Source organism: Callorhinchus milii, unplaced genomic scaffold (genome assembly GCF_018977255.1).
Source record: "Callorhinchus milii isolate IMCB2004 unplaced genomic scaffold, IMCB_Cmil_1.0 Scaffold24, whole genome shotgun sequence".
Classification (NCBI taxonomy): domain Eukaryota; kingdom Metazoa; phylum Chordata; class Chondrichthyes; order Chimaeriformes; family Callorhinchidae; genus Callorhinchus; species Callorhinchus milii.
The window spans coordinates 5,176,525-5,195,000 of record NW_024704765.1 but is presented as its reverse complement, the minus strand read 5'-3'; the positions used below and the strand labels follow the sequence as shown (position 1 = coordinate 5,195,000).

Sequence of the window (18,476 nt, the reverse complement as noted above, 5' to 3'; positions counted from 1 at the left end):
ATCGGTGTAGTCCAGCTGAATTGTCCTCGACGATCAATAACACTTGCTGTCTCTCAGACATGAAGCATGGTAATGTGAGGGAAGTGCTTCCGTTCCTGCTGGCAATAATGTACCTTATCTGTGTCAACTTGGCTCGATTTCTAGCACTCCCATCTTTAGGTGAGAGGTTTGAGGGTAGAAGCCTAATAACATTAATGGCTCGATCTCCTCTATGTGAAGCTGACACTTTAGAGCAGTGCGTAGGCGGTCTCCATTGCTGGACTTGCTGCCCTTCAGACACAAGGCAATGTCCCATTTGCCTGTTGGACAATAGGTGGATGTTAAAGATCCTGTGATACCATTTGAAAAAAAGAAACAAGTTTGTTCCTGGCCAACAGTACTAAAAATGGGTGCGACATTTGCCTACAGAAACCGTCACTTTCCTTGACTAATCACTGTAAGCGCTTTGACATGTTTTGATCTATAAAATGCTACAAAAACGCAAGTTCTTTCACTCGATTAAAGCGATCAGGCTTTATCTGCTTTTTGCATTGTTATCAACTAGTCACAATCCTCGTTTTAGGGGGAGGATATGGGAGAGGCAAGCGGGATATCCCTTGAGCTGAGCTGTCTCCAAAGTGACGTGCTTGGCAACAGACTATTAGAATCAATTTGATAGTCCTTGGTTCCTGAACTAGGTGGAGGTGCAATACTACAAGGCACGGCCGATGGCAGATAAGCCAGTTGACAGGACTTGGAGGGGCAGATGGGTCAGTCACTAGGGCAGGGATTCTTCCTACTTGGCTTATGTTAACGCCTGCAAATCTTGGTGGGTATCAACTCCGAGCTGAGAGTGTGCAAAAATTGTAAAGAGAGTTCAGTTTACATTTGATACCACTTCAGCCCAAAAACTTTCACACTTCACTGCTTTAATTCAAATGCAGTCTAAAATCAGGAAGCCTGCTTTCATATATGGTGTGACTCTTTATTTGTGAGTTAAATCTTCAAAATAACAAATGCCAGCAATTGTATTAATGGTGAAATCCCAATGAGGATTATTTTCAGTAAATAATCCTTGCATTTGATTAGATATGGCGCTTTATCAAGTCGTTGATAAAGTGCTATATAATTTTTTTTAAGAGATTATTACACTCGAAAAAGCGATCCGCCAATCGACTTATAAACGGGATCCTAATTACTGCTAGGTAAATAGGCATGCGGAGTAAGGAAAGTTACTCAACATTTCGCTTTCCCCGAGACTCGAACCCAGGTCCTCTCGTTTGCGAGGCAAGTGCTCTAACCACTAAGCTATAGGACTCCTAAAGTAGGGCTTGATCCCACAATCTATCATCATTATCTGCTGACTCTGGATGGCGGTGGTTGGATAGTAAGTTAGTTTGTATTTTGTGTGAAATAAAAGCAGAAGTTGCTGGGTACACTCAGCAGGTCAGGCAGTTATCTAGAGAGGAAAATGGGTTAACGTTTCAGGTCAATGACCTTTCATCAGAAGTGGGGGAATTTGGAAGGGAGCAGTTTATAAGGACTCGACCCGAAACGTTAACCCACTTTCCTCTCTCCAAAGATGCTGCCTGACCTGCTGAGTGCCTCTATTTCGGATTTCCAGCATCTGCAGTATTCTGTGTTTGTTGTGAGTTTGTTTTTGTGAGGCTGCAAGTCGGAATTAGTTTGGTCGCTGCGTGCTTTTCCGATCCGCTCATCGAGGAACGTGTTGTGTACTTTATAACTCATCTGGTCCCTGTTATTTTTGGAGAGTTTCTGTTGAATCAAATTAGCTCCAGATTTTTGGACTGTAATCCGTTTCAATTTGGAAATATTTCAGAATATTGTCATTTCAGTCTTTTAGGGACACCATCCACACTGAAAAGTCTTCTGCCTAGATTTCCACCAAGTTTTGTAAACTTGTCATCCCACTGTTTTTAACATTAAGATCATGAAGATGGAATTAAAACATACTTGTTTTTCGTGAAAATCTTTTCATTTTCAAAATGTCCTTCTGCTTTAGTGCATCTAAAACTAGAATTGTATGATTTTAATTATCAGGAGAATTATCGTTCATATCTCTTGGCTGTAGTATACCAAATATGGAATATTTTTCAGCACATTAGCAAATATGTTCCTCATGTTGTGAGCTTTGCATCTTTTGCATATTTACATTGATTTCTGTTTACATTCCCATCATGAGCAGCTCTGGTTAAAATATTCAAACCATTTTATTTCAAAACTGAACCTGAATGTGCATCTGAACTTTTCCAAAGAAAACACAGAATTGCTTTTGCATTATTTAAAAAAAACTCTTCTGATAATAAACATCAAAATGTCTCCAAGCACTTTGCAGATGAATCGCTTTCAAGTGTAGTGACTGCTTTTATAGGCACTTACAGCAGTCAGGATATGCACAACGAGGTTCTAATAATTCTAATAATATATTCCTTGTATTTTGATACAGTGCCTTATTTTGTTGAGACATTTCAAAGTGGTTCACAGGATATACTGTAAAGTGAATTGATTGTATATTTTGTGCATGAGACCCACCAGCGAATTGCGCACAGCAGTGTCCCGCAAACAGTTGTGCATTGAACGACTGGATTATTATTATTAAGACCTTAATATCCATCATACTAGAGAACCATCGCAAAAGAGAAACTGTTGTGAAAATTCATCCAATCTGATTCCACATCACACGAGATGAATGACTGTCTATTCTGGGCGAACATGAGCAGGAACACCCTTCTGTTTTCCAATCGTGTCACAGGATCTTTAATGCACACCTGGAGAAAAGACAGACCTCGGTTTGAAATCTCATCCGAATTGCGGTACGTCTGACAGTGTGGCACTCCTCTAACTCCCTTCGTACCGCACTGGAGTATCATCTTAGACTATGGAATTGTTGCAATGAAAGAATCATTCCTTTTAAAAAAAATCTTTCACACTTTTTTTTGTTGCCGTTTTATTTCTTTGCCTTTTAAGTGCTCCGGGAGGTGTGACTCAAATGAATGCTATTGCTTTCTTACCCAACCTCGTCTTCTGGGCTGGTTCAAAAATTCCAAATCTATGAAAAAATGTCAGTCAATGGCTTTTCTACAGGCATACGTATTAGGACATGTCTTGCTTGTGTAGTTATCTTAACTCTAATGCCGATGTGTCGCTGATCAATCAGCCCGTGAAACTTGGTGATCAATTGCAAGACAACTCAAGTCGATGTGTGGCAGTGAGAGAGGTTTTAGGCGACGTGTAAAAGTTATATTTATTCTACATGAACAAACCAAAAGGTGAGTGTGTTTGATGATAATAAAAATAAATGAGAGTTGGATAGATATTTAAGGAAGAAATGGATTGAGCTATGAGAGGGAGAGGGTGTAGGAATGTTTATTTTTTACTCTGTGATAGTCTTTTCTGGTCCTGTTTTCCATCTTGCTATCTTACTAAAAATAACCTTGTTTGTTTGAAAAATCACTTAGGTTCTTTTTTTTAAAAAAGTGTTCCATAATGTAGACCTTTTTTGAAGTTAGTAAAATCAACACAGTTTACGTGGAATAAAAACAGAAGTTGCTGATACACTCAGTGGGTCAGGAGAGAGGAACGTGAGTTAATGTTTCAGGTCAGTGACGTTTCATCAGAACAGTTTATGTAGTATCAGACAGTACCAATCGTTGGATTCTCAAGGGTACTTGGACCTTGTTGGTGAACCGCAATGATTTTACCACAAGCATTGCTGTTTCAGACGTCTCAAAAATGTGATAAAGCACAATATCAAATGCAAGTATTATTAGTATTAGTTTGCTTTTTATTTATTCCTGCCCACTATTTTCTTTTTTTCTGACGACTGTGACTAATTTGAAAGTCTGTTTGTGGCCTTGCTACGCTGGGATGGTCTGAAGCCTAACATGGGGCAATGTTGGAAAGATAGACGATGGAATTAGGACCAGACGTACTGTAGATTGCTCTGTTGAGCTTCATTCTGATTCTGAATTCTCAAATTGGAAATGTGGCATTGTAATGCAATGTATCTTAGGAGAGTTCCTCAGCTAATGCTCTGTGACTAAAGGTCACATTGAGTTGTAGGTGATTTTTCTCCCCTGTATTGCTGATTTATAGATATTTAAGTTGTTTCTATGTGTAATTTGATGCACACGGTCATACAGATTAAAAGTGATTTCTCATTCATTTGAAGCATTGTCTAAATTGTAATACATGTCCTAATCTGTATTAATAGTTAATTAACGGGTATCTTTAAAATAGTTCATTACTGACCGTATTTACCACTCTGAAGAATATGTGTTTAGTGTGGAGTTGTGACCTAAGTTTTTAGATGAATTTCATTCAACCATATGTAATATCAATTAAAGCATAACTTCACACCTATACTTCTCGGTGGGAGTCCGAAACTCCCAATAATAATAATAATAATAATCCTTGCATTTGATATAGCGCTTTTCACGTCGGGAGGACGTCCCAAAGCGCTTCACAGAACACACTGTAAAGTGAATTGACTGTATATTTGTGGGCGAACGCGGCAGCCAAGATTGCTATACACACCTTATGTTTGCAGACTAACACTTTCCACTACAGTTTGGGTCAATTTTTCTCTCCTTGGGTTGAAGTAGCCAGTTCCGAGATATCTGTGGTGGGGAAGGGAATGTTGTGTTTGACTAATTATTTTCACATATTAGTTGTGCTGCATAATGGCATCTACAGAGAGTCTGAATCATTACTGTTCGGTCACTGAGTTTATTTTAATGTTACCCTGGCACTGAAATGTAATCTGTACTTTAGCCCTTTGCTTGTTGCAGTGTGTGTGTGACCTTCATGTAGAACAGAGATACGACGCTTAGGTGGCATTTATATCCCCTTTACTTAGTGCCCTTTCTTCAGTAGTTTATAGAAAGGAATCTGGCTGCGTGTTCCATGTGAGTGGTTTAGACAGTCAAAGCTTTGTTAACCTATCAGCCTCTCGCTTGTTGCTATAGTATTTGAATTGATTGACGTGGAGAATACGTATCAGAGACTCGGACTTTACAGAAATTAACCCATTTAGTGTTTTAACTCATTCACATGTTGTACATGAAGCAGTTTGGAACCCCTTTCAAGGTATGTTTACTGATCTAACTGGAACGCAGTAGATTGTGTGGCTGAATTATGTGGATTTGTACTTTTTGATCGTTGTTTCAAGATGATTTTATTTCCTTTTCTGAGCACTACACACCATTCCCCAGTGGTAAGAATAGGCAGGTAACCTTTTCCCTATTCTCTGTCAATGGTAGTGGCTGCTAGGACTGTCTCGTTCGACTCTCTCTCACAACATACACATGCTTCTATCTGCAATATATTAAATTGCTGATGTACATAGATCATTGTATTGAACCTGTCATTATCATTGGGATTTTTAATGGGGTGACAAAAACACGTTCTGCTGACTTGCAGGAACTTTACTCCATTACAGTCTTATTTTTTGAGCAGACTTCCCGTGGGTCAGTGTGGCCTGCGTGACAGATTTCTGATTACCGGAAGGAGTTCCCTCTTGGAATTAAGAAATCCCATTAGAAGTAGTCACACATTTTAGACGCGTAACATTCCAGTGTTGCATAGAAACAGAGTAGGCCATTCAGTCCCTCCAGCCTGATCATGGGTGATCTGTACTCAAATCCAATTACCTGCCCTTGCCCTGTATCCCTTAATTACCTGACCTAACAAATATTGTGCGTATTTGACTTGTTAGCTGTTGTTCCAAATCAAATACATGCAAAGTTCCTTCCAAGAAGAAATATTAATGTTCAAAGGTTTCTGACAACAAACTTGACCTATTCCATTGATCCACAGGAATTTTACATCAGACATTTCACTCTTTGTTAGAGGACCTTCTTATGGTGATAGTAGAACAAGTGTTTCTGAAGCCATTGTGTGTTGTTTCTTTCCACTTGTCGGGCTTTCAAGATTGAAGAAAGGTTCTTTTTATCATTCTCTTTGAATGTGGCATTTATTCAATTTTTGTACTCTAGTACAATAATTCCTTCGGGAGTTCAATACAATGAGAGACTCGTTTGAAGTCCCAATTTACAATCTATGACAGATAAAGGGCAATATAGATTTACACCAAGCGCAAGGTAGTTTTTCTTGATAACCGCAGTGTACACAGTATCTCACAGACTTCCTCTTTTTTCCATCCCCTTTAGGTCACGGAAGACTGGATGTTTTTTGAAACCTCTTTTGTCGGTGGAGTAGAGATTACATTGCAGCGAACGTTTTAAAGGGCAAAACGATACTAAAGGTGCCCGACCGTGACTCGCGGCCATGGAGATGGGTATGCGTGTTGTGCGTGGCGTGGACTGGAAGTGGAACAACCAGGACGATGGAGAAGGGCATGTCGGTACAGTGGTGGAGATTGGCCGTCAAGGGAGCCTCACGACGCCAGATAAAACTGTGGTGGTGCAGTGGGACGGTGGCACCAGAACAAATTACCGGACCGGCTACCAAGGAGCTCATGACCTTCTTCTGTACGACAATGCACAGATTGGTGAGTTCCTCGCAGTGCAGCTCGACCTGTCGTCCGTCCCATTTCTTTTCCCCCCCTCACCAAAAGATATTCACCCTCTGTGTGCTAGTAACCAAGTCTGTTGAAGTTGTGTATATGATCATAATCATAATAATCCTTCTAATTGATATAGTGCCTTATCAGGTCTTCGAGTCTCAAAGCGCTTCGCGGAATATACTGTAAAGTGAATTGACTGTATATTTTGTGGGCGAAACGCGACAGCCAATTGCACACAGCGGCGTCCCACAAACAGTCATGGGAGTGACCAAATTTTTTTTGAGGGATTATTATCCTCGGAAAAGCGATCCAGCAATCGACTAACAACAAGAAGATTGCATTTGTTTAGCGCCTTTCATGTCGGGAGGACGTCCCAAGGGCTGTACACTACATGGATTATCTGTGGAGGGAGGAATTGGGAAGGCCGACAAGCAGGCGTTTGCATAGTCGAGCCTGGAGGTGAGGAAGACATGAACAAGAGTTTTAGCGGCCTGAGGGGTGAGGTAGTGGTGGAGTCGGTTCCTACTTACTGCTAGGTAATAAAATAAAAAGCTGGATAACTTAACAAAACTAATCCAAATATACCTCATTGCGGTAGGGTGAATGTATTTAAAATGCCTCGTTATATGAGAATTGTCACAAAAGACGAGATGCAAAGAAAACTTTCTTGGGACACAATGAAATGGGTTTAAAGCAAAAGTATCTATTGTGTTGTGGTAACACACCATCTTGGTATTGCTCTGTTGGAGCTGGTTAACGAATCATCTAAAATTCCCTCAGACATTGACTGAGACCGCAATCTACTCAGCTGTAAGCTACCATTAATCAATGCCCTGCAGAACTGACATCCATCTCATTAAACATTCATATGAACCATCTGAAAGGCTGAGCACGTTTTCTTTCTCTTTGTCAATTTTCTCCCTTCCTGCAGGCATTTTGACTTTCTTTTTCCTTTTTTACTGGGATAGAGTTATAAGTATGTTGGTCATCCTCATTCATCAACTTTACCATTATTCAGGTTTGAGCCTTTATACTGAGTGCTTGGCAGCTCGCCTATTGGAGCCACCCTCAGTCTCCTCTTCTCCCTATAAACCCAGGTGACCGAGACCAATTATAGCACCTGGTGTGACCTAACCCATCTAACCTCTTAAAAAGCAGGGATTGTGTCTGGGATCTTTCCTGTCTGAATGCCTCAGTTACTCACTGACCTGAGCCATTACTGTGGTTGGTCAATAAAATGAGTGAATTCTTCACTTACTTTGCTTCTAGTGCAAAATACCCCCATATAATTGTCTGTCTTGCAACATATTGTTGGGTGACTGATCACTCGTGGAATATGGTGTGCTGTTCACCTAATGTCAAAAATCACATAGAAGTTTTGGAAAGTGTGCAGGAGAGGAAGAAGGACAAATGCAGGTCATAGGAGACAGTGTTTATGAAGAAAGATCAGTCAACTAGGTTTATTTTCATTAAAGAAGGCTGAGGAGATGCGATACAGGTAAATAGAATAACGACAGGTGTAAGGATAATGAATAATATAATCAGGGATCAGGATATTTAACTTAGGTGTGGAGTGTGGGAATAGAGGTCATAAATGTAAAATCCATGACCTTTGAGGGAAACTGAAGTTTAGTAGAACACTGAGATGTCTCGATGTGATAAGGTGCTGCATCAAATGTAAGGACTATTTCATTGTTAACTTTCCTCCCAAAGACTGCGTGAAACTGACTCCCCGATGAAGTAGTTAATTCTGGGTCAATGGATGTGCTCAAAATGGGGCTGGATTAATATCTTTTGATAAAGGAGATCATGGGTGGACAGTAGGTTAGCCTGATGGCCTTTTAGTAGAGGAGTGTCAGGATATTGATTTGAAGGACCCAGTGAAAGAAAGAATCAATGATTGTTTAATAGTTGTGGAGGGAACGAGCTGAATGGCTGAAAGGTCCTTTCTTCTTCCAGGTTTATTTTCTACGTTTTCAAAGTTTTCCATAATTAAACTTCAAAGGGCCAGTTACCACCTACCAAATGGATAGTAATGATTAAAATCCATATAAAGCTCTTGATCTGTCATTCAGCTTTCTACTGCACCTATTTATATTTTTCAGCTGTCACTCGCTCGAGTCAGGTTTATTGCTGAGTTTATCACGCTGTCTAGCAGCCTGAGTTCAACTTACTCAGCATCAATCAGGACTCAAACCTTTTCCCACAAATGCATTAGATTATTTCGTAGTGAAATACCACGCTGAGCGTCTGACAGAATTTTAAAAATAATAATAGTAATTTGGTCACTCAATCCACGACTGTTTGTGGGAAACTGCTGTGCGCAATTGGCTGCTGCGTTTCGCCCCAAAATACACAGATTCAACACGTGGCAAGGGAAGGAAGAGTGCATATCATAGTACCCTGAAGTTGACTGCTCTTTCCTTTTTTTTGTGAGCAAATGATTATGCTATGATTTCAAATTGAAGGACAGACACTTAAATCAATCTCTAACCAGGAGAACATCACTTCTGAACCAAACCCATTCAACATACTTTGAAACGACTTGACAAATTTATACCTTCATTAAAATGTAAATGAAGGGGTAAAAGGAATGAATCTCCAAGTGTCTGGGTCCCTTCAGTCACTAGGATTTCAACGGCAGAGGCTCTAATGGGCAGTAATGGGGTCTCTCGTTTTCAAAAATGCTGCGAAATATTTATGAGGGGTTGAGAGGCATTGTGAATAAGTTCAATGCAATGTTTTTATACAATTTTAATATAGTGTTTTTGGCACATGTTTCCTACCTTTCCTGTACTGGGGAGTGAATCACCAAATGCAGCGTTGAAGGAAGTCAGGGAATAGATTGCCAAGCTGCTCAAGATTGCAAACACTGCACAGATCCCCAAGGAAAGCAAATGGGAGGAATGATCTAAAAGATGAACGTGTCCTCACAGATAAAAATCATCCTAAACCCAGAGAGCTTTGGCTCTTTCCTCTGTTCAACACACCAAGATTACAGACCCTACTGTTTGTGCAAATGCACACCGTAACATTGTGATTTATGCTTTTTCTTTGAGTCAGTTATGGGTTTCAGTTTCAATGTAAAACCTTTAAAGGTTTTACATTTTGGTTTCGGTAATTGTAATTGTAATTGTTCAAAGTTCTTTCCCTATTACGAACAGCCATTTACAAATGGTTCTGCATTTTTTTTTATTTCAATCTGTCCCGAGTACAGAGAACACTGATGAGTGGCTCTTTGAAAAGCAGTGGATGACATTGACTTGAAATTGGCAAGGAGAAAGGGGTTTCCTGTGGTTCAGTCTGATCAGACAATACTCTGTGCCCGAGGACACCGACTGAGCGAATTAAAGAATGGTCTCTGATCTGTGAAGCGTGTTGCTATTTCAAATCCGTCACAGATGGAGCTTTATTTGACCTTCAGCCTACAAACCCTCCTTTATTTAATGGAGACGAGGGGTGAGCCTTCACACTGATCATTTTAGGATAAACCTATTTTCAAAATAATCCTTGCATTTGATATAGCGCCTTATCACGTTGTTGAGACGCCTCAAAGTGCTTCACAGAATATACTGTAAAGTGAATTAACTGTGTATTTTGTGGGCGAAATGTGTTTCTTCTGACCCACAAGCTATTACGCAAATAAATGATCCCTAAACACATTGTTGATCGGTTGAGTCTGATGTGGCTATCAATGTGACCATTTTTTAAAAAAAAATCTTCGTTTCTAAACTTGTTCTATTAGAATATTTCTTTAAAATTAGCTGACTTGGTACTTAAATCAGTTGTATTTATCTTAGTGTGATTGGTATAGATTGTCAGGCCCTCACTATATAATTAGACAGTAAGATTTTGAATTAAAGTATCAGTAAAATCTGGGGTTTCTAACCTAAAAGATGACTTTGAAGATAGGTCTGCTTTTAGCCAGGAGTGTGAGTGATTTGCAGGCAGTCTATGTTGAAATGTGTTATCGTATTTGGCAAAATAGTGTATTGGTTCACTGGCTGCGTCCCAGATTTCTGACTGAGGTACTACTGGAGGTTTGTTTTACAGCTGAAAATTTCAATTCTTCTCTATCCGGAGTCCTGCAACTCAGTGGTTAGAGCTCATTGATCACACATAGAGCACAAACGAGAGAACCTGGGTTTGATTTCTGGGCAGGGCGAAACATTGGGTATGTTTCTTTACCCCACACGCCTCTGATTACCTAGCGGTAAGGAGAAACCCAGTTGTTAGTCGATTGGTGGATTGCATTTCCGAGGGTAAAATCGCATCAAAAAAAATAAAAATAATAACAAATTGGTCACTCAATCCACGGCTGTTTGTGGGACACTGCTGTGCTGAATTAGTTGCCACGGTTCGCCCACAAAGTATAGTCAATTCAGTTTACAGAATATTCTGTGAAGCGCTTTGAGATGCCTCGAAAATGTGATAAGGCGCTACATCAAATGCAAAGATTATTATTATTATTCCATAAATCTGAGTTGGACCTTTGAGAATGTCTTACCATATGGGAAATTGGCAGTTGGTTCAATCATGTGAGACACGCGCTACTGGATTTGTCATTTGTACAGAGATTGGCTAAATAGCTGATCGAGCACATGTTGCATTGAAATCATCCAGCAGGCAAGAAACCTTCAACTTGTATCAATGGTCGCTTGAGTGGATTCACATCTACCTTGTTGGCTAATGTTAAGCAAAAGGCACAGTCGACTGAATCTGCAGGGAAGCTCCAGTATTTGGAGTAATCTTTGTTGAAACCTTTTTTCAATCTGTTTCCTTAAGATGCCCTGCATTTTGCCAGATCGGTTCTGCAGTCGACCTAAAAGGAACTAAATAATCGCAGGATTTGTCTTGTCTTACTGTCGAGTGCCCTGTGTCGCTACACTGTGTGAGGGACGCTATTATAAATGCAAGTTGTTAAATTAGATATCGGAATCTAGCTGTTCATTATGTGTAAGCAGATGTTCTACAGCATGACAAAGGCACGTATGTCCACGATCACTTCAGCAACATTGACCAGCATCAGTGTTAATAGCACTAATAATAATCGTTCCATTTTATTTAGGGCCTATAGCTTTGAGACTATGTCAAAAAGCTTCCCAAGGTCGCTTACCACAATTGGTAACAGCAGGAATAGAGGCCAATCGGACCATCATGCGCTGCTGTGAGCTTTCTCCCACTGGAGCCATCAACTCTGACAGTTTCCTTGTTGGGTTCTCTGTCCTGCTCATTTGAAGCATTGAACTGGTTTTATAAAGTAAAGCGCGTGGGTCCTGACGTGTCTCTCACGGTGGCGTTTGTGTGTTGTGTTTCCAGGTGTGCGCCACCCCAACATAATCTGCGATTGTTGCAAGAAACACGGCATCATGGGGATGCGATGGAAATGCAAAGTTTGCTTTGACTACGATCTGTGCACACAGTGCTACATGAACAACAAGCACGATCTCGCCCATTCGTTCGAACGCTACGAGACTGCACATTCACAGGCGTGAGTTATCTGTTTCCTACCTGCCACAGTATTGAGTCATTCGGATTTCAGTTGTCGCACGCTTTAGGAGTGAAGACTCGTGTGGAGTATAAACACATAGTTGGGCAGAGTGGCCAGGTTCCTTGCTGCAGCAGTCTAATTTTATATAAGGATGCTACCTAATGCAATAATTGTGTATTGGCATCTGTAGCAACCACTTGTGTTCACAATACATAGTGAAATGAACTACAGTACTTCATAGTGAAAGTAAGGGTACACATGAAAATACATAATTATTACAATCTATAGCATAAATGTCTAGTTTCTCAGCAGCCTTTAGTTACTTAATGTGATCTTATTCACTAGTAGCTGCTGTAACTACTTCCTTGGCCCAACACCACACTTCACGTACAACACAGCATTTTTCAGGTTCTCTGCCACATGCATTTAACAGAAAACAGAAATCAAGTCAATTGGATGTAAGATCTGCCATGATCTAATAAACTGTCAAAAGAGACGCAGTCAGCCACATGGCCTCCTCCCCTTTCCCAAATCCACCATGTTGTGTGGCTTTTCTAAACAAGACTGCCAATTTGTGGTTCATTATGGTATGTTTGGTGGTGTGCATTCATTGCCCAACGTCCGTCCCTTCATTTGAGATCCTTACGGTCTCAACAAGAGAAAACGAGGAGATATTTGCAGTATAGGTCCAGGCACAGTTGGCTGCCGTGTTTCGCCCACAAAATGTACAGTCAATTCACTTTACAGAATATCCTGTGAAGTGCTCGAAGACATGATAAATGCAAGGATTATTATTATTATAATTAAATCTAGAGCTCAGAAACGAAGGACCATGGGGTAAGCCCATTGGGTCACTCGTTTTCTTGTACCACTCTTTGGTTCTCTATTTGAGATAAGTTTGTTCAGCGTACTGCAATTCAAAAACACCTATTGTCTGTGATCTGGCTAGGCTTCTTTCAGAATGAATCATCCATTCTTTTACATAAAATTTTGCATTTCAGTGATTCAATTCCCCTCCAGCTAAATATTTTAGAAGCTTCCTCCAATCCCTCAGGCATTTGTGTGGGAAGCCCTGACAAAGAGGGAGAGGAGATTGCTTGTACTGGCTCTTTCTCAATACTTGTTTTTTCACAAGAAGCGTGTGGGTTGATATTTTTATTTTTTTCTACCTGTGCTCTGGGGGTGGGAGGGGAGGGGTGGGGGCGTTGTGGGGGGGCGGTCATGGCTGAAATTGACTATTTTCTACCAGGAATCTGAGTGGGAAGGGAATACCTATGTCTAAACATCCCATTAGACAGCATGTTGGCAACTCACTCACATATATTCTATAAAAATAATCCTTGCATTTGATATAGCACCTTATCATGTCATTGAGACATCTCAAAGCGCTTCACAGAACACACTTTAAAGTGAATTGACTATACATTTTATGGGCGAAACGCGGCAGCCAATTGGGCATAATTATGACTTATTAATGGCCGGGCGATGCTTCAGTGCTACTGGCCTGCTGTGATTTTTAGGCCACTTGTGTTTTCCCACTTAAACCTGACCATAACTTGGAAAATGCTTGAAACTATTTTGACGCCACAATATATTAACCGTGAAGGAAAGTTGTTAGTACAAAAATGCAGCTTACGCCTGCTCCTGGCAGCCTGTTCATGCGTGGGATAATCTCGTTTTGGCAGCACGTATTGNTTTTTTTGCCTATGAAGCTGACTTCAAATACAGTAATTGTATTGAAAGGCCAGAAATTGTATAGAGTTGTGGTTAATAAGTCGACTTTAGTCGTGTGAACAACAAGCGTCTAAAGTCTACAAGCTCAAAGTAAGAATAACTAGTCGTCGATTGTGCTGAGCAAACCGCTTTGGTTTGATGCATTTCTGTAGAGCCGGTGGGAGAGTGTTGAGAGGGGGAAAAAGGACACCTTTTGGTCTCTCTTTGAGCAAGAACAAAATCCCACTGCATTTCAAGCTTGTAGCGTGCAAGATGCGTTAAACCATTCTCCTTCATGGCCTGGAGAATGTTCTGACATAAGGTCATCGATAAGAACTCCTAAGTGACTTCATGGTTTGGCAACCATCAGCTAATTGGCTCTTCCACAAGCCAACCCCACCCAGGATAGAACAGCATCAACAAAATAGATATTTCCTGTGTGATGCCTTAAGCATTTTCCGTTTTTATTTGCTGGAACAGCGTGAAATGGCAATAACCATCCAGCTCTTTCCCCTGCTCCCTCCCACTTCCTGACTGCAGGAAACACAGCCTGTTAATAGAAATCCCCGTAACATGACAGAACTGATAAATTGCTGCCTATGTGGTGCTCTAGGTTACGGCAGAGTGTCAGCCTCTGCTGGGAGTTGAGTGCAAAACCACAGGATGCAAATCATATGCGTTACATATTATTACTATTCTGTCTTAACCTACAACACATCCATGAGGAAAAATTAGTTAAGTAACGAAGGGAGAGAAAATTTCCTGTAGCAGTTTTCTTTTCTGAGAAAGACTCCGTCTGCTCCTAGTAGCTATAAATTAAAAATTGGATATTAGGTTTAATAATAATCTTGCATTTGATATAGCGCCTTATCACGTCTGCGAGACCTCTCAAAGAGCTTCACAGGATAGACTGTAAAATGAATTGATTGTATATTTGCGGGTGAAACGTGGCAGCCGATTGTGCACAGCAGTGTCCCACAAACAGTGGTGGATTGAGTGACCAAAATATTATTATTATTTTTCTTTGAAGGAATTGAAGGAATTATTACCCTGGAAAAGCGGTCCACCAATCAAATAACAAGCAGGTTCCTACTTACTGCTAGGTAAACTAAGGCGTGTGGAGTAAGGAAACTTGCTCTGCCACCGTATTCTTATTTAGGTTTCCTAAATAAGTCATCTTCCAGCGCCACCTTGAAGGTCTTCCTTTTTCCTCCTGAAGTGTTGTAATCCAATACATCCCTTATTCGCTGTTCAGTCTGCCCACCGCTGAATTTACTTTCAGAAAAGAACATGCGACTTTCGCCCTTTTCCTTGGAAGTGTGGTTTTCTGCTCCACCACTTAAAATGGGATTGCCGTCCTTCAGTGGTCAAAGGATTTCAATTTGCTCTCGCATGTCTTCTTCGCATACTGCACACCATTGCGTACATCATTGATGGAATAACCCAAAACAGTGAACTTTTTTGGTCATCCGGGTGTCTGGCACCAAGCTGAAATTTCCATGCATCCCACTGACACATGCAAATCCCAGAGATAGATTGTTGGAATGGAATGTGAATTCTGCTCACTTCATTCTCGAAAGTATCGGGTGCAGGTTGGCCCGAGCCAAGGCTTGGGGACCCCAGTGTGTGTGTGTAAGTTTGGTCTTTGGTGATGTTTTCATCTTTGTTTGTGAAATTCCTTGCTATTGCAATTCTGTGACTGTTTAAGGTCTTGCTTGTCAATGGATGAAGGCCTGAGGGCAACTCTGTTTCCTATTTGAACCATAATTGCCTGTTGCGCATTTTCTTTTGTGATTGTTGTGATCTATCTTCCTCCATTCTCCTTCTGTCTATCGTTTTTCTGTCTCGTTCTTTCTGTCTCCTATCTCTTTGTCTCGCTCTTTCTTTGTCTCATTCACTTGCTCTTAGCATTCTGTCTCGTTTGTTTCCCCTCACTCTTTCTCTCATCTCCTCCACCCATCAAACATCCACAACCGTACTGAGTGCTGTAAAGTCTAGCATTGCAAAGGCCTGAGGGTGAACTCCGTATCAGACAACCACTGTACTATTGTAGTATGGGAGTGTCTGATACCCAAACAAGTGTTTGAGGGTCTATACTGGATATGAGGATTTGCAACCCTTTCAGCAGAGGCTGTGGCAACAGATGTAAGTGAGGCATAACCTCTTCTTGATTGAAGAATTAATAATTCATGTTGCTTTGATCTGGAGTCCTGTAGCTTAGTGGTTAGAGCACTCTTTTCGCAAGCGAGAGGATGTGGGTTCGATTCTCAGGCCGGCAGGGTGAAACATTGGGCAAGTATCATTACTCCACACGCCTGTTACCTAGCAGTAAGTAGGAACCTGATTGTTAGTCGATTGTCGGACGGCTTTTCTGGGGGTAATAACGCTTTCAAAAATATAAATAGACAAATAATAATAATAATTTGGTCACTCAATCCACAACTGTTTTGGGACACTGCTGTGCGCATTTGCTGTGCGCATTCGCCTGCCATGTTTCGCCCATGATATATACAATCAATTCACTTTATAGTATAATCTGTGAAGTGCTTTGAGACACCTCGATAAGGCGCTATAAAAAATGCAAGGATTATTATTATTTATGTAAGTAACTAGCTGTAAATTGGAGCCGGTATTGTGGTTAGCTTATCTCTCGTGCCTCCCTATAATGATCACATTGTTCTGATTGTAAACGATATACTGTATTCATATCAATACTTTAACGAACAAAGATTTTCTTGGAAATATCATGGTTTTGCGATGACTGTCAGCCTTTTTTCCCTCCCCTTCAACACGATAGATACTGCTTTTCTGTCTCGAAGGGAATTGTGCATCCAATTTGAATACGATTGTAGCTGCTGGGCCTGAAATGGATTTGTGTTTTAATCATTTTTTTTGTCTTGCTTGAATGCCCTAGAGCTGTCAGTGTTTCTTCTGTTTTCTCTCCCCTGACAGCCTGCCTGCCTGCCTGCCTGTCGAACATAGACAGTGCAACTTGTCTTCCGTAATCTTGCCACTCCTCATTGTCAGCAGATGTGTCAAAGAGGCTAATTTTGTCGCTTCGATATATTACTTAAATAACTTCTCTTTTTTCAAGTGTTTGGCAATAATTGGGAAAGATGTGTAGTCCTGTAACTTACTGGTTAGAGGATTTGCCTCGCAAGTGAGAGGGCCCGGGTTTGATTTCCAGGCAGTTTTCTTACATCACACATCTCTGTTTCCTAACAGTAAGTAGGAACCCGGTTGTTAGTCGATTGGCGGATCGCTTTTCCGGGGTAATAATCCCTTCGAAAAAATAATAACAATTAGGTCACTCAATCCACGATTGTTTGTGCACAATTGCTGCTGCGTTTTGCTCACACAATATACAGTCAATTCACTTTACAGTATATTCTGTGAAGCGCTTTAAGACGTCTCAAAGATGTGATAAGGAGCAATATCAAATGCAAGGATTAGTATTATTAGTAGTGGCCAACTTTATGCCCGCCTGCTATGGACCCACTGAAAAGTTGAAACAATTTCTTTACATTTACTTTATCGAGCCCCTTCATAATTTCAAACACCTTTATCAGGGCCCTCTTAATTCTCTCAACTCCAGTGATTCACACTTGACGTCTGAGCCTTGTTTCACGTGCAATCTACAGGGTTCACAAGTGTTATTCTCTAGAGTTTTGGTTGCTTATGTAAGGAACCAAAGAGAATTTGAATTCACAACGTTCTGACTCAACGTTGAGACAAGAGTCTTACGAACCTCAGGCTAAACTGCTGTGACTGTAAGCAGTAGAACGCCTATACCTTAATCTCCTGTTGAAGTCGATCAGTGTGAATGCTTTGGGCAGAATGAACTTTGCTGTCTTATTTGACTTAGAAAATGCAGGGACGGACTGTGCGGTCTCTTTAGCTCACAGACATTGGTTCTCCTCGAGTTTGGAGGAAGAGAAGTGATATTTATGGGGAAGTCAAAGAAAATAATCTTTTTTTGGCTACAAGTGACTGGAACTTAGTTTTTTTTAATAAGCTTTTTATGCACTGATATCTACAAATATCAATATCTACTGATATCTATCTATAAAGTGTAAACTACCGTGAGACATACCCAGTGATATATAGGGTAGAGCGAGGTGTATATACAGAGGGGTGAACGAATGCTACTGTGACTATTGCAAAATGGAACGTGAAGATGTAACGTCAGTCGGCCCTAAACTAGACTATATTCCCAAGTGAGTCTGGGAGGAATGCAAACCATGCTGGGATCTGGCTGGAAACTGCAGTGGTAACTGCAGTCGGTGGTAACCCTAAGTTGAACTGGTTCTGTCAGATTTTCCTTCCTGTTTGGTGACCGAGGGCTGTGCTGGTGTCTGCTCGGGTTGCTCCATCTGCTGGTGAGTTGGAAAGTTCATTGACATTCAGTGGGAGGATTCTACTCCGAGCCTGTGGTTGGAAAGGCCTCGTTTTAGCGTCATCCAAAAGACTTCACTGTGTGGGGATAATGAGGTTTCTCAAACGCAGCAGCTATTTTGCACACGGCAAGGTCCCTCCCGCAAACAGCCTTGAGGTGAATGTCCAATTAATCTGAAGGATCATTGGCCAGGGAGAAATATTCTTTTCATTTCAATCAGTGCAAACAATTTTTTTTATTGACCACCCTGAGGACAGGCAGACGGGAGCTCGGATTTAACGTTTCCTCCGAAGGGCAGCATCTCCGACAATGCAATGCTCCCCAAGTACTGCATTGCGCCCCTGAGTTCT

At 40.9% G+C, this 18,476-nt stretch overlaps 1 protein-coding gene across 3 annotated transcripts in view; it reads left to right on the top strand.

Moving 5' to 3' along the window:
- Positions 1-18,476, top strand: part of mib2 (MIB E3 ubiquitin protein ligase 2) — a 100,180-nt gene that overhangs the window by 36,501 nt on the left and 45,203 nt on the right. For all 3 annotated transcript variants that reach the window (XM_007907256.2, XM_007907258.2, XM_007907257.2), the window contains 2 exons: positions 6,171-6,511; positions 11,846-12,017. In XM_007907256.2, coding sequence (XP_007905447.1) covers positions 6,289-6,511; positions 11,846-12,017 — 395 coding nt within the window. In that variant the 5' untranslated portion in view covers positions 6,171-6,288. The remainder of the gene's footprint in view (positions 1-6,170; positions 6,512-11,845; positions 12,018-18,476) is intronic.